Here is a 14747-nt window from a genome sequence, read left to right on the forward strand (position 1 = left end):
TAGGGGGGTGGGGGGTTCAGGGCTGATTTGGTCCCTACCAATGTTGAGACTAAGCCTACAGCCTTGATTCCCCATTATGCTGTGGGATCTATACTGACCTTGGTTTAAGGTCACCGTTTTTGATACGGCTGTTAGTATGTGTGTGGGGGACCTCTCACCCTCCCAGAACAATGAGACCTTGAGGTATGTATCTCTCACACATTTGTATGTCTTGACACATATTTTACTCATCCGCCTTGGTCTTATCGCTGCTTTTATTGTGCAAGACGTTCCTAGAGAAATCTCTCCCTTGTTCTCAGTGGGCTCCCTGTTGTGTGGTGTTGTATGTGGGGGAGTGTAAACCTTGTGGAGGTTCCTCTCAGACTGCCAGGTTCTCCTCTGTGGGCTGGGTACAGAGAAGAGACCCTCATACCCTGCTGTGGAGAGCTCTCTGCCGCATTCCGCCATCGCACTATGCTATTAGGATTCATAGCTGTGTGCTGTGTAACATCAGTATTAAAATATTCCATTTCCGTGATTTCAGAAGATCAGCAGGATACTCACTGAGCTCATTTTGTCATATCAAGTGCCGGAGCTGTGCTGCTTGATCTAAATGACAAGCCCACTTGGTAGCTCTCCTCTGGTATGAAGACTCAAACCTGCAACGTAGCTCAAAAAGGAAGGGAAAGCAGTCCAGGGCAAAGGTGGTTCAGAAGAATGTAAAATTACAACCAGTTGAAACTCTGTCACTGTAACTTTTCATACTCGACTGGTTGGTTGAAACAAAATCTTAGTCGGGATTTGTAATTTCTGGACCTGAACTGTCCACCTCTGGTCCAGGGTGTCACTCATGGGGCTCTGTCCAGTCCCTCCGAGTCCTTTGGGCTTTATCACGGCCGCTGACGTGTCAGCTGTTGTTTCCCAGCATGCACAGAACCCCCGGGGCCTGACGTTCATGGCAGCAGTAGAAATATGGGAAGCAGACATGCTAGTAGGCAAGTGTCAGACGCGGCATTTAGACGTTAATGGCATTGTGTTGGGTCTGGCCTGGAGTGTAATGTGCTGGAAATAGCGCGATGCTCAACCTTTCATTATGCACTCTGCTCCGACGCCCACTGTGTGCTGTTGGATGTGGAGCTCACAACCAAAAGCAAGTATTGCAGCAGAATTTTACAGCAGCACAGTGGCGTTTGTCCGTGTTGAGGCCCACTAGGCTGCAGCTGTAAAGAGGGGGGATGCCTCAGGCTCCTGTAACGTCGGGTTCCTTCGGATGCCCTTAGATTGAGTCCAGGCTGTTGAGATGTGGCCTGGTATGTTCCTGCCCCGATGGAGCCTTCAGTTGCTTCTAACCCTATGCGAGATGCCATAAACCAGGGTCCGAGCACTGCTGGTTTTCCAGCCTTTCTTTACCTGTCAGTCAGGTGTGAAGCCTCTGACCAATCAGAATCAGTAATTATTAAACTAACTACCTGGGAGAACTGAAAACACGGCCTGGATTTGGAATCGAGGTCCAGAGTTGAAGAACCGTGCCATAAACCATGGCGGAGTCGTGACCTTCACCAGTGATGCCCATTGACATCCGTATGGTGAAAGTGTATCCTGAGGTTTCAGGCTTGTTAGATTGTCGTTGGAACCTGCAGGCTCTGGCCGGCGAAATGACCTAGACAACACAGGTTGTTTTTACTTAAATGGTGGGAGCTCTTAGTAAGATTAACAGCCTGTGCTGTTAACAATTGCTTAATTGTGCAATACCAACATAATACCATTATAACACATTCATAACACTCATAAACTATGGCAGTAATTGAAACATTCTTTGCTTACTTTTCATTCATAATGATTGCTTTCAATGGTTTCTGTGTATAGCTGTATGGCAGTTTTCTGAACGTTAGTAATAACATCCAGATGTTTAATCACGTGTTAACAGATGTTGTGGTAGTCACAGTAAGCAGAGGTGGAATTATTCTTTTAGGACATGCATATACAGTAACTATGTTGGTTCTGCTCCGATAAAAGCCAGCATTTGGAAATATTTGCTCAGGACACGCATACAGTGTGGTGGTTCTGTTTCTGTAAAAACTAGGATATAGAAATATTTGCTCTCTGGACACACCATTCCTTCATGTGGCAATGCTTGGAAGACATGCTATATGACAAGGCTGGATCCCATTGACCTGTTTTGTTGACTATGGTGTACATGTGGAGGAAGAGGTGTGTTGACATTACCCTCTGTGTGGGGGTCACTTCACTCCCACAGCACGCAGCGCTTCTTTGTGCCACATTTGCAAGCCCGGGATGCAGCTGAGAATCAGCGGCCGTGTCCCGGCGCAGGGGGGGTCCGGCGTGCATGAGCGGACTGGAATCAGAGCAAGCCCCCTGTGCCGTGGAGGTGAATGGGGAGCGATAGCAAGGTGCAGGGTGGCGGTGGGACACGTGGGAGAGGACGCTGAGGAACCTGGAGCAGCAGACGAGAACCGCCTGATGTTCCAGTGGCTCTAAGCAGTAATGTTACCGTGCATCTCAGGCTCTGCCTTTGATTCGCCTGCCCTTTCAGGCTTTTCCATTCAGTGTTCATTTTAAATGTGTTTTCATAACCAGGGGGAGAATACCACGAAAAATAACATAGCACTTAAAAGCAATATATAGTGACGTCTTTCTGAGCTCCACAGCGACTGCATGTGTGTTGTGTTTGCCTGGTTTATGTAACTTTTTATGCTTGAGATGTATATGACAGTGAGTATGACTGTGTGACGGTATGGAGTATGGTCACTTCCGTGATAGCCCAGTGTATGGAGTATGGTCACTTCTGTGATAGCTCACTGTATGGAGAATGGCTGCGTTAATAGTTACAGGACTGATTACTTAGAGTTCTCACACCTGGGTTTGAACACCTGGCCTAAAGGTCATCTGAAAGACCTGCATACACCCTGGCCCTTCGCGGATAAGATTGCCCACCGTTGGCATGGAGTACAGTCACTTCCATGACAGCTTAGCGTGTGGCTATGGAAAAAAAAAATAATAATAATAATAATGACACTTAATTGATCCCTGCGGGAAAATTCTCTTTTCGCCCACTCCATCTTGGTCTCCATGGCACACAGACACATATGTAGGTGAGAGCAAGTTTGGCAGCCATTTGCAGCAGTACCCATGGAGCTGGGGCTTAAGGACCTTGCTCAAAGGCCCTCAGACATGTGACTATTCTGCCAAGGCCTGGCTCAAACTGATACTCTTCCAATCACAGGCACGGAGCCACACTCTGTCCCATCTAAGACAGCATGGAGTGTGGTCACTTACATGACAGCTCAGAGTTCGGATTATGGTCTCATCTTCATAGTCTGGAGTGTGGAGTATAGCTGTGACTGTGACAGTATGGAGTATGGTCAGTTCCATGACACCTTGGAGTGTGGAGTATGGCTGTGACTGCCATTATGAAGTATGGTCACTTCCACGACTCCTCAAAGTATAGATCTTGCTGTGTTTCTGGCAGTATGAGGTATAGTCACTTCCCTGATAGTTCAGAGTGTGGAGTATGGCAGTGGCAATGGCAGTATGGAGTATGGTTACTTGCATGACAGCTCAGAGTGTGGATTATGTCTTTCTTTCTGACAGGAGGGAGTATGGAGGTGCTTGACAATCCCTCCACCATCTGCACACTGGCCTGTATATCTGTATATCCCTCCTGGAATGTCCCCCCCCCTCCAAGCAGCCAGGCTGGACCGGCGTGGTGGGATACGACAGGGAGACTGCCTCGCCTCCTCACATCTCCCTGAGGGGGCGCTGGCCTGCTGTCTCCTCAATGTGTCCACACCCCAGCTCCCTTTTATCTCTGTGGGCTTGATGGAGAAGAAAGCAGACGTCGTGTTAAGAAAACACCTTTGCCTCTGGAGGTGGCGTGTGAGGAGCAATCGCATCCGCATTGTTGGTCTGGCGCGGTTATCTGAAATTGAGTTTATTCTAAAATGAAAATGTAGCCACTGTGCTTTAAACCAAAGAATGCCAAGTGGAAATGAAGACCCTCCCGGCCAGGAAGAGCCCCGAATCCAGACACCTGTGCTTTTAACCCCTCCTATCCCAGCACCCTGCCCGCTGTAGAGGAAATTTATAATTTTATAATTTAGTTGTAGTGGGCTGTCAGTGGCTGTCCTGGATTCTCCTGGAAACGGAGGACTCTGCCGCCATTTGTCATGGCCTTCTGGGTCACTTCTGTCCTTTTTGCCGGCATTCTCTCAGATGGTACGCGTACGTCGCCCTCTTCTTCACCCTGTCATGATTCAGATGGAAGTGCAGAAGGCTAAGTGCTGAAACCAGCTGGTCCGCTGGTGGCGTGGTGTCTGCTGGGCCTGCAGGACGTCCAGAGCAGATGCCCCTGGTCGTCTCTGTGCTCTGGTCCTCTTGCGCATTGTTTCCCAATCCGGTCCTCGGGGACCCACAGCCGGTCCACATTTTTGCTCCCTCCCAGCTCCCGGTAAGCAAAAACATGGACTTTCTGTGGGTCCCTGAGGAGTGGATTGGGAAACACTGCCCTTGTCTATCAGCATCTCTCTCTCTCTCTCTACAGGTGGCCCATTATGGGTGCTAGTGTGTCTGGGGCCATTTGGTGGAGTGCCCCCTTGTGGCTGGAACCTGTTTGAGGTCTACATCTGACGGCCTCGTAACTAACCTCCGTGACGGCTTTGAGTTGGCGGGTTGTCAGTCTGGGCTGTCGTCTGCAGCTTAATACCCGGGCATTACATTTCCCAAATGCCCTGAATGCAAATGCTGCAATTAATACTGGCCAAGGAGGATTAATTACAGTCTCATGGGCTCCTCACTGTTTTCTGTCAATAAGCTGTACCCTAAACCCTAACTCCAAAACAGCAGTGTGATGGTTAGGCGCTGTGCAAAGGAATCCTGTACTTCAGTGCCCACTGAAGGCTGTATTTATTTTATCCTTTCTTGTTATGTTAATATTATTGTTTTGACATAACTGAAGTGATGAATCGTTTTTTTAGTCTCAGTAATTTTCCCACCCTTCTCGTTTATTTTGACACTCCCTCTTTTCTCTGATTGTTCTCGGAGCACTTTACTCTTCACTGTGACGTTACACATCAGGCCCTGCTCCCAACAGTCGAGGCCTGCCTATGCTAATGGGGTCTGCATGGGGGATGGATAGATCCCCAGCTTACTGCACCCATGCCTGTCCCAGGGGAGAGATTATTTTGGGTTGTTTGCTGTGATGCCGCTGCTGATCAACACCCTGTTTTTGAAAGTCCCTGAGGGAGACAGAGTAGAGGAATCCACTGGGTGGAGTCAACTGTACCATTGGTTATGATTGCCCCCCCCCCCCCCCCCCCCATCACCAAGACCTCTGCCTATCAGGACTGGGTGGTATGCTGCACCCGGGCGATGGATGCCTGGCACAGTCACCGTCTGCACAGAGAGCCAGCCACCCAGCGCACAGAGAGCCAGCGCACAGAGAGCCAGCCACCCAGCGCACAGAGAGCCAGCGACCCAGCGCACAGAGAGCCAGCGACCCAGCGCACAGAGAGCCAGCGACCCAGCGCACAGAGAGCCAGCGACCCAGCGCACAGAGAGCCAGCGACCCAGCGCACAGAGAGCCAGCGCACAGAGAGCCAGCGCACAGAGAGCCAGCGCACAGAGAGCCAGCGCACAGGGACCCAGCGCACAGAGAGCCAGGGACCCAGCGCACAGAGAGCCAGGGACCCAGCGCACAGAGAGCCAGGGACCCAGCGCTCAACCCCACCACACTGTTTCTTTTGAATCAGTCATGTAACTGGGTGCGGATTGTAGAACTTAGACTCCTTCTGCAGGCGTCGTGGCTGCTCTTCTGAACACTTTGGCAGACCATAGGGCCAGCATGCGGCTCAGTGGGTCAGGGCGCTGTGGTTGCATTCAGAAGGTCACCAGTTCAGTTCCCAGTGCTGGCAGAGGATTTCACCATTGGGCCCTTGAGCCGAGGGCCTTAACCCTCCATCTGACTCTGCTTTTCATGAAAGTATCTGTTAAGTAAATACAATGCAATAATGTATTGTGATTATGATAACATGTGAGGCAGATTACCGAGGACCCTTGTGTCTGCTTAACCCCCCCAGACATACGCAGGAGATGCTTCTGGTACCTTTCTGTGTCCAGCCCAACACAGAAAAGCTCTTTGCGTGTCACCTGTAGTCGTAGTGCCACGGCGGAAATCCTGCACATCGCTAATCCCTCGCCTACGTCTCCACGTGGTCTCCGCTCTGTCGAGTCCCGAAATAGAGCAGAGCTGGGGGCTGCCAGTTCGTCAGACTGGGGGGGGGGGGGGGTGCTTTCAGGGGGCTTGTATGTTCCTTTGATGGTTAAAAAAAAAATAAAATTAAAAAAGGAACGAAACAATTTCTGACACCGGTCACACGGCAGCCTGCCTCTGCAGAGAGTGCAGCAGAGCTGTCAGGACGTGACGCAGCTGCGGCATGGAGATTGATGTGGAGGTCAGTGTTCAGGTTTGGGTTAGGCTACGCTTCCTGCCTGGAGAGTCGATGCTCGATTACTCAGGGCTGAGGGCAGGGTTAGAGGTCGTGGAATTTCTCCTCTAGCTTTTGGCTGTTTTTGCTCAGAGCCCCCTTCGTCCCACACAAGCACTGCGGTACTGCAATCCACTGGAACCCTCTAATCTCCCTGCTGAAATCATATAAACGGAGCTTTAGGGATTAGCATAAACATAAGGTAGCTGCTAGATGTTTTTTAGTTATAGGACAGAAATCGTAGTTATTAAATTACAGCTCGTTTAAAAATCCCCGTGCTGTCAGGCGTGAGCTTGATGCCAAAGTGCCTTCTGGGATTGCATGTGGAGCTGGCCCTTGGAGTGTGAATCTCTCACCTATTTCCTGATTTTCATGGTAGCCGTCTAAAGAAGCGTTCATTCCGGGTATGTGTGTCTCACAAGTAGCGTGCACTTCGGTGATTGCACTTTGCCACACTCTTTTCACTGGCCCACAAGTATAGGTAGCTGTAAGTAGCTGTGTAATTCAAGGCTGTCGGTCTGTGGGTAGATGCCAGCTGACTAATCACTTTCCCGGAAGTTCTTAATTGATTGTGCTCTCTGGAAGACCCGCGTTATCAGTTTGAGGCATTATGGCTGCAGGTTTGTCCTAAACACAAGGCTTTGCGTCACCTCTGGCGTACAATGTCAGCGGAGGTGCTCGAGCTCTTGGCTGATTTGAATTCTTCAGATCATTGCATTTCTTTTAACCGAGTCAGCTGCTTTTACATGTGATGTCAGCTGCTTTTACATGTGATGTCAGCTGCTTTTACATGTGATGATCACTTTTGTTAGTGGTGATCAGGCATCAGTAGTGATTTACTTTGTCCTCTTTGAGCAGTGTGGTTACTGTAGGTCGGGCTTAGAACCAGCTTGTTGGTGGCTTATCTTGGCTTAATCCTGTTACCACACGTGACACCTACCTTGCCGCATGTTGTTCATCATCTTCTGCCATTGCCTCTGACCCTCACTATGAACAATGTGCCATGTTTGATTCACATCTGGGGGAGAATCGGTACATGTCTGTCTCTGTAACAGACAGCAGGGCCCATTCCTCTCCAGCTACTTGTCTTTCCTTTGTTTCCTTTCTATTACTGCCTGTTGTTGATCAGTCCTTAGTGAGTGTTTTGATGACATCTGTGTAAGCCTAAGTTGCTGTGAGTAAGTCTGAACTAAGTGCTGTACATTGAGGTTCCCAAGGCAGACCCTTGCATTTAGAGAAGTGGGCTCCCTCGGACCAGTTCCACCCCCCTCCCATGGCCCACCACCCCCGCCCCCCATAACCCACCAACACCACCAAATATCATGGCTCCGGTCATCAGATTTGTTCTGTTGCAGACACTGACCACCACCTAGTGTGGAATCACCAGGACCATGATCTCCAAGCCAAAAGAAGATTGAGTAGAACCAGATGGCAGAAATCATGAGCAAAGCCTGTGTTAGTTTGAGACGAGGGCCCCGTGTGTACATGGGCGTGGCTAAAGTGTGTCACAGAGGAGGAGTTGGACAGGAGTAGGGGCCACTAGCTGGCCTGCTGTGAGAGCCACATGCAATCTCGGGTTGGGTTGACGCACAGATAAGGCCCAGAAGCAAACTCCTCTGAGGCAGCCGTGGGCTCTACGTCTGCCTATTGTCTGATAAAGCTGCTGTTGTTGCCTGGCCAGAGTAGTGGAGGCTGTGACAGAGAGAATAAACGAGAAAATGGATGTCGTACGAGGCTGGCTGGTGTTCTATTACTGGGTAGGCACTGTTTCGCGAGCACTAGCTTCTCCACTGATGGCCGCTTGACAGGATGGGTGGATCGGCCCGCGCGCCTGAAATGCAATGTGACAGAAAGAGTCCAGCTGAGAGAATTATGCTGTTGGCTCTACCTAAGCCGATGATGGTGAGAAATTAAATCCACTCGCGGGAACATAAATAAAATCTTTATTTCTGAGGCCCAAATCCCTTCTTCAGACCCGGCCCCCCACGTCCTGCTGGACCTAAATGTTGAGCTCGGGATACACAAGCATGAAGAATCGCGATGCTCTTGGGGTCAGTGCCCAAAGCATTGTGGGTACCGAGACATGCCATGTTTTTGTGGGTGTTGACCTCCCTCACTCCAGGCGTCTTTGGATCCCTTATTGCAGGTTGCAGCTGGATGGACCTTGAGCTTCTAGAGCCTTCTGTAAGTTACATTGACGTTGTCTCTCCATATGACTGTGCAGGACACGGAGATCCGTGCTAACGCCGCACGCTACCTGCCCCAGATCAGCGAGCTCCTCAACAAGGTTCCCCGGCAGATGCTGCTGCTTCTGAAGACTAACGACCTCCTGCGCGGCATCGAAACAGTCCTGCAGACGCGCGCCAATGCCAGCTCCTTCCTGAATATGTCCCGGTGCTGCGTGCGCGCCCTGTCCAGGTGGGAGAGGGGCACGGCCGTATGTTCTGCTGGGTCTTGTTTTATGCATTATAGACGTGGCTTGAGGAAGGGAGCCTAATGTGGTGTAGGGCCGAGGTGGGAATGTAGTTGCTGGGTACTCACTCACTCCTTCACTTACTCATTTGCTTACTCATTTGTTCACTCATTCCTCAATTCAATAATTCATTCACTTCACTCATTCACTCACTAACACACTCACTTGCTCATTCATTTGCTTTCTCACTCATTCATTCACTCAATCATTGGCTAATTCATTCACTTACTCATTCAATCACTCATTCAGTCACTAACTCACCCACTCATTCACTTGTGTTTGTGACACTTTTCCATTGCAGTTAATTATTCCTGACCTCATATTTAAAACGGCATACCTAAATCTGGAAAAGGCTTCTATTTTGAGAGGTAATACAGACAATGTTTTATGCTCTGTCAGACTTTCTAAGTTTGTGCCCCCTCACATACACACACAGAGTGCTATTGCACAGTCAGACGCTAAAGGCCGTTTGCAGTCACACCTGAACAGCATGTCCTTGTGTAGTGGGTAGAGTTGGCAGTGTTTAGCAGACTCACACTGGTCTTCTCGGAGTCCTCTGCCAAGTCACTGTGCTACCTGTTAGAATGGACGTAAGGGACAAAAGGGACAGAGCTGTACGTGAGGGCTGGGGGACGATCAGCTGGGCTTCCCTGTCATTGCTCCTGGTCAAGGACCTCCCCAAGGGCTGGGCCCTCAAGACCTCCCTGAAACGCTTCTGCAGCAAACTCACAGCAGGACCTGTGTAGACGATGGAGATGATAGACCTGTGATGTGATTCTTCAGATGAGATGGAAACGCTGCCGCCTTTTGCAGGGGAATGAACTTCACGACTGTGCTGTTCTTTCTAGTGGTGTATGGATCGCATTTTAATGAAGTGCGCTGTTATTGTCTCCGAAAAAATCGTTAGGACCCAGACTGAGGCAGGCGGTGTTTATTGTCCTGTAAGACGTATTAGTGACCTTTTGGCTGCACCAGCACCTCTATTGAGACAGGAGACAAACATGAGCTGAGCAACGCTGGCTAGCTGACAGCATAGAGGACCGCCCCCCCCACCTGATTCCCCCAGCCTTCTGTCTTACTCACATATTTCAGACTGTCAGCGTCTTGATCATTCCAAAGACATGTGCGACACCACTGTGAGCAAACCACCATCTCCCGGTATAATTATTTCATTTGTTCGTTCTGAAAACAGCCCAGCCGTCCTCAGACTGGGGCACCATCCCTCTTAGCCGGAATTCTTAGTTTTGGCCCGAGTTCTGTGGGCACTAAGCATTTTATCAGATAAACTTGCAGTACATTCTGCTGATCTATTGAACAAGCTCTTTAATGTTTCTTCTTTCAAATATTGAATAGCGGTAAATGTTTTAATGCACAGAGCACTGCACTGCAAAGGCCCACTTCACTGCATGCTCCAGAGATCAAAGATAACTCTGCTCATGCACAACGTACAGACTGAGGAGAATGCTGCTCATACACAACATACATACAGAGGGGAATGCTGCTCATACACAGACTGAGGAGAACTCTACTGATATGCAATGTACGGAGTAAGGAAGACTACTCATACACAATGTACAGAGTGAGGGGAACGCTGCTCATACACAACGTACAGACTGAGGGGAACGCTGCTCATACACAACGTACAGACTGAGGGGAACGCTGCTCATACACAACGTACAGACTGAGGGGGACGCTGCTCATGCACAACGTACAGACTGAGGAGGACGCTGCTCATACACAACGTACAGACTGAGGGGAACGCTGCTCATTCACAACGTACAGACTGAGGGGAACGCTGCTCATACACAACGTATAGACTGAGTGGGACGCTGCTCATACACAACGTATAGACTGAGGGGGACGCTGCTCATACACAACGTACAGACTGAGGGGGACGCTGCTCATGCACAACGTACAGACTGAGGAGAACGCTGCTCATACACAACGTACAGACTGAGGGGAACGCTGCTCATACACAACGTACAGACTGAGGGGGACGCTGCTCATGCACAACGTACAGACTGAGTGGGACGCTGCTCATACACAACGTACAGACTGGGGGGGACGCTGCTCATGCACAACGTACAGACTGAGGGGGACGCTGCTCATGCACAACGTATAGACTGAGGGGGACGCTGCTCATGCACAACGTATAGACTGAGGGGGACGCTGCTCATGCACAACGTACAGACTGAGGGGGACGCTGCTCATGCACAACGTACAGACTGAGGGGGACGCTGCTCATGCACAACGTACAGACTGAGGGGGACGCTGCTCATGCACAACGTACAGACTGAGGGGGACGCTGCTCATACACAACGTACAGACTGAGGGGGACGCTGCTCATACACAACGTACAGACTGAGGGGGACGCTGCTCATGCACAACGTATAGACTGAGGGGGACGCTGCTCATGCACAACGTACAGACTGAGGGGGACGCTGCTCATGCACAACGTACAGACTGAGGGGGACGCTGCTCATGCACAACGTACAGACTGAGGGGGACGCTGCTCATGCACAACGTACAGACTGAGGGGGACGCTGCTCATGCACAACGTACAGACTGAGGGGGACGCTGCTCATGCACAACGTACAGACTGAGGGGGACGCTGCTCATGCACAACGTATAGACTGAGGGGGACGCTGCTCATGCACAACGTACAGAGTGAGGGGGACGCTGCTCATGCACAACGTACAGACTGAGGGGGACGCTGCTCATACACAACGTATAGACTGAGGGGGACGCTGCTCATACACAACGTACAAAGTGAGGAGAACATTACTCATCCACACCATACAGAGCAGGGACAGTTACCACAATGAAGGGGTCTTTATGGGATGTCATGTTTGTTGTGTTATCTGCTGGGTAGCCAGGGTAGCGTTAGTCTTTCTCCTGGTTGCTAGAGTTACTGGTTCTTTGAAGGTGTCTCCATAGGCCTGTATCAATGCTGTTTTTAAACTATTTTAGTAAACTATAACCCACCAAAGTCTTTCTCAAGCGTGTGTGGATCAAGCATGTTGTCTCGCAACTCATCCCATCAGGGATCCCATCCCACGTCCTATGTTATTCGTCTCACTGTATAACAAAGCGTTACGTGTCACACAGACGGGAAACACCGACGCCTCCTCCAGCCTCTTGTTTTTGGAGATCCCTGACAGATGTGTGCATTGTCAGACTCGCAGTTCCGTCGGGCACTCTGCTGTTTGAAAATTGGCAGAGATGAACATGATTTCGGTGCTGTTCGCCGGTTCAAGGCGGCAGTGCTTTCCTGGGTGTTGCAGTGCTCCTCAGCAACCACCCCCCTGGCCGCAGTGAGAGCATTCAGCTGCCACGCTCATTTACCTCATTATACACTCCTTTTACAGTGCGTTGGAAGCACTCCTGTACAGTGAATGTTCCCAGGCTTTTTGTGCTTTTAGCTTGCTGGGTAGCTCATCAAAATAAATGACTTGTGATGAATTGCCGCTGTGTTGGATGTAGGTATTTTGCTGCTGGTAATTCTGAAATCAGTAAAAACCTGCATCCATATGAGTGTTCTGCGGCATTTGATGGAAACTCTTTGTAAGTATCTCTCTCTTCCTGACCACTAATCCCTCCATTTCAGGCATGGCAGAAGTAAAGCCAGATATAGACCTCGCTGGCTGCAGATCTTCCTGTCCGAGGTTCTCACTCTGTGGCAGATCAACCTGTATGAAGTCTTCCTATGGATGAAGGCCTCCATGTTGGGCAGCTGGTTGAGAAACCTGGTCAGCTGGCTCCAATTTGCACAGTGATCCTCCATGCTGACTGTAGGACATGACTGAAGGTGGAAGAAGACTGAGGCTTTATTATGTCAAAAGGCCATTGTCATCTCAACCAAGCACCACCCACATTGAAGAGTTGGATTCTATGAAAGACATGAGGAAATGTAAACATTTACTGTTTACTGTCATAGAAGAATAGCTTTTTATTGCCTCATATATATGTAAACAAACATTTATGAATATTGTTTTTTTGCATTACGAAAATTTTATTGTACACATTTTTTCCAGTTTGCACTCTCCCACCATCTTTCAGTCACGGAATACTCAAATGGTTGGTTGATCCTGAACTTTCCACCTCTTTCTGTTCCCAAGCTCCCTCCGTCCACCCAAGGTTTCCATTCACATCCGTCCTCCATCTCCCCCTGGTTCCTTTGCTTACCTTAATTGGCTTTTGTAGAAAGTATTCTGCAAGCCGAAAAGTTTTTTATCCCTGCCTGTTGAACCTGGAAGTGTGATGACTCATGATTTTACTGATCTCAAATTAATTGTCTGTTTTTATTTACTTTTATTTACGTTTGTCACTATGTCTTTTCCATTAGTTGTTGGTGCTCTTTTGAATGTGAATGGGAGGGAGATGTAGACCATTGTGCTCATAATGGGTCCTGAAGAAAAGCTTGGTGCTTGTGTGTGTGCTGGAAAAAAAGTGAAATGGAGCTTTCAGGCCACTTAGCTGTTTGTGTTTATACAGCTGTGTGGAGTTTGCTTGCCGGATGTAGAAATAATAATATAATATATAATAATAAACATCATTTGACTAGAATTCTGTTATATCATGATGCGGTGCCATGATGTCACTAGCTAAAATCCAGACCAGTAAGGCCAGTTACACAAGCTGTATAAAGGCTACTTTGACCAAGCTTTGACTGAGTCAGTCAGTCTGATGATTGTGTGATGGATCACCACTGCAAGATCGCAGGGCTTTTAAAGTACTCCCTCTCTGACCCCCCCGGACGTCTGTATCGTCAGCCCAGGTCTACCTCCTTGACCCCTCCCCAGACGTCTGTACCGTCAGCCCGGGTCTCCCTCTCTGACCCCCCCGGACGTCTGCACCGTCAGCCCAGGTCTCCCTCCCTGACCCCTCCCAGGACATCTGCATCGTCAGCCCAGGTCTCTCTCACTGACCCCCCCAGATGTCTATATTGTCAGCCCAGGTCTCCCTTCCTGACCCCTCCCCGGACGTCTGTACCGTCAGCCCCGCCTCTCCCTCTCTGACCCCCCGGATGTCTGCATCACCAGCCCAGGTCTCCTTCTCTGACCCCACCCTGGACGTCTGCATCGTTATGCCTGGTTCGTGAAGGCCTTTATCGGTGTCTCCTCGTCTTAATTAGACTCGACCTCTGTAGGCAAACGCAGCGGGACTGCTGGATCCATGTCTGAGTGTAATAAAAAACCCATCCATCTTGATCAAAGTGCAGGCCCCAGAGCTGCCAAATGCAATCATCTAAGTAATGGCGCCGTTTTCAGGCTGGGAGTTCTGTAGGTTCTCCCAGGCCTAGAGGAGGCTGTGCGCTTCTGTGCCTCTCAAATTCTCCCCGATTCACCCCGTATTAAGCTGCCCTTTTTATTAAGGATCTACGGCCAGGGTTTGCATAATTGATTTCAGTGGATGCCATCTGATTACACAAAGACAGAGGTTCTGTTTTGCCAAATGTCAACTGTATTCATCCCTTTTAGTGGAAACAGCTACCTGAAGCAAATATATTGTAATTGCATAAATATTGTAAACAAACAATTACACAATATTAAGCCTTTTGTGCATTTCTTCTGGGTGCCCGTGATCCTGCTTGGACAGTGTGCATGAGAGTCCAAGCACAGTATTCAGTGGTCACCTTGTCGCTGTATCAGTGTTTTAATGAGCATGTCACAAGCAATACCAGTCTCTATATGCAGTCAGTACATCAAAGGAATAATTTGGTTTATATGTTACAGTTGTTTTTATAACTGTGGAATATATTGGTAGTAAGAACTAGTAAGGACCACTCAGTC

The 14747-nt window shown here is 49.4% G+C and overlaps 1 protein-coding gene across 8 annotated transcripts in view; it reads left to right on the top strand.

The window, feature by feature from the left end:
- The window catches only part of adck1 (aarF domain containing kinase 1), a 62000-nt gene extending 47497 nt beyond the window's left edge, over window positions 1-14503 (top strand). For 5 of the 8 annotated variants that reach the window (XM_023828829.2, XM_072699110.1, XM_023828831.2 and 2 more), the window contains 2 exons: window positions 8707-8900; window positions 12563-14503. In XM_023828829.2, the coding sequence (XP_023684597.2) occupies window positions 8707-8900; window positions 12563-12731 (363 nt within the window). In that variant the 3' untranslated portion in view covers window positions 12732-14503. Of the gene's footprint in view, window positions 1-3591; window positions 5258-8706; window positions 8901-12562 lie in introns of those variants that run through there. The other 3 variants (XR_002840288.2, XR_011982551.1, XM_072699109.1) reach the window with 3 other exon arrangements.
- The last annotated feature ends 244 nt before the right edge of the window (window positions 14504-14747 follow it).

This window comes from Paramormyrops kingsleyae, chromosome 14 (assembly GCF_048594095.1).
Source record: "Paramormyrops kingsleyae isolate MSU_618 chromosome 14, PKINGS_0.4, whole genome shotgun sequence".
Classification (NCBI taxonomy): domain Eukaryota; kingdom Metazoa; phylum Chordata; class Actinopteri; order Osteoglossiformes; family Mormyridae; genus Paramormyrops; species Paramormyrops kingsleyae.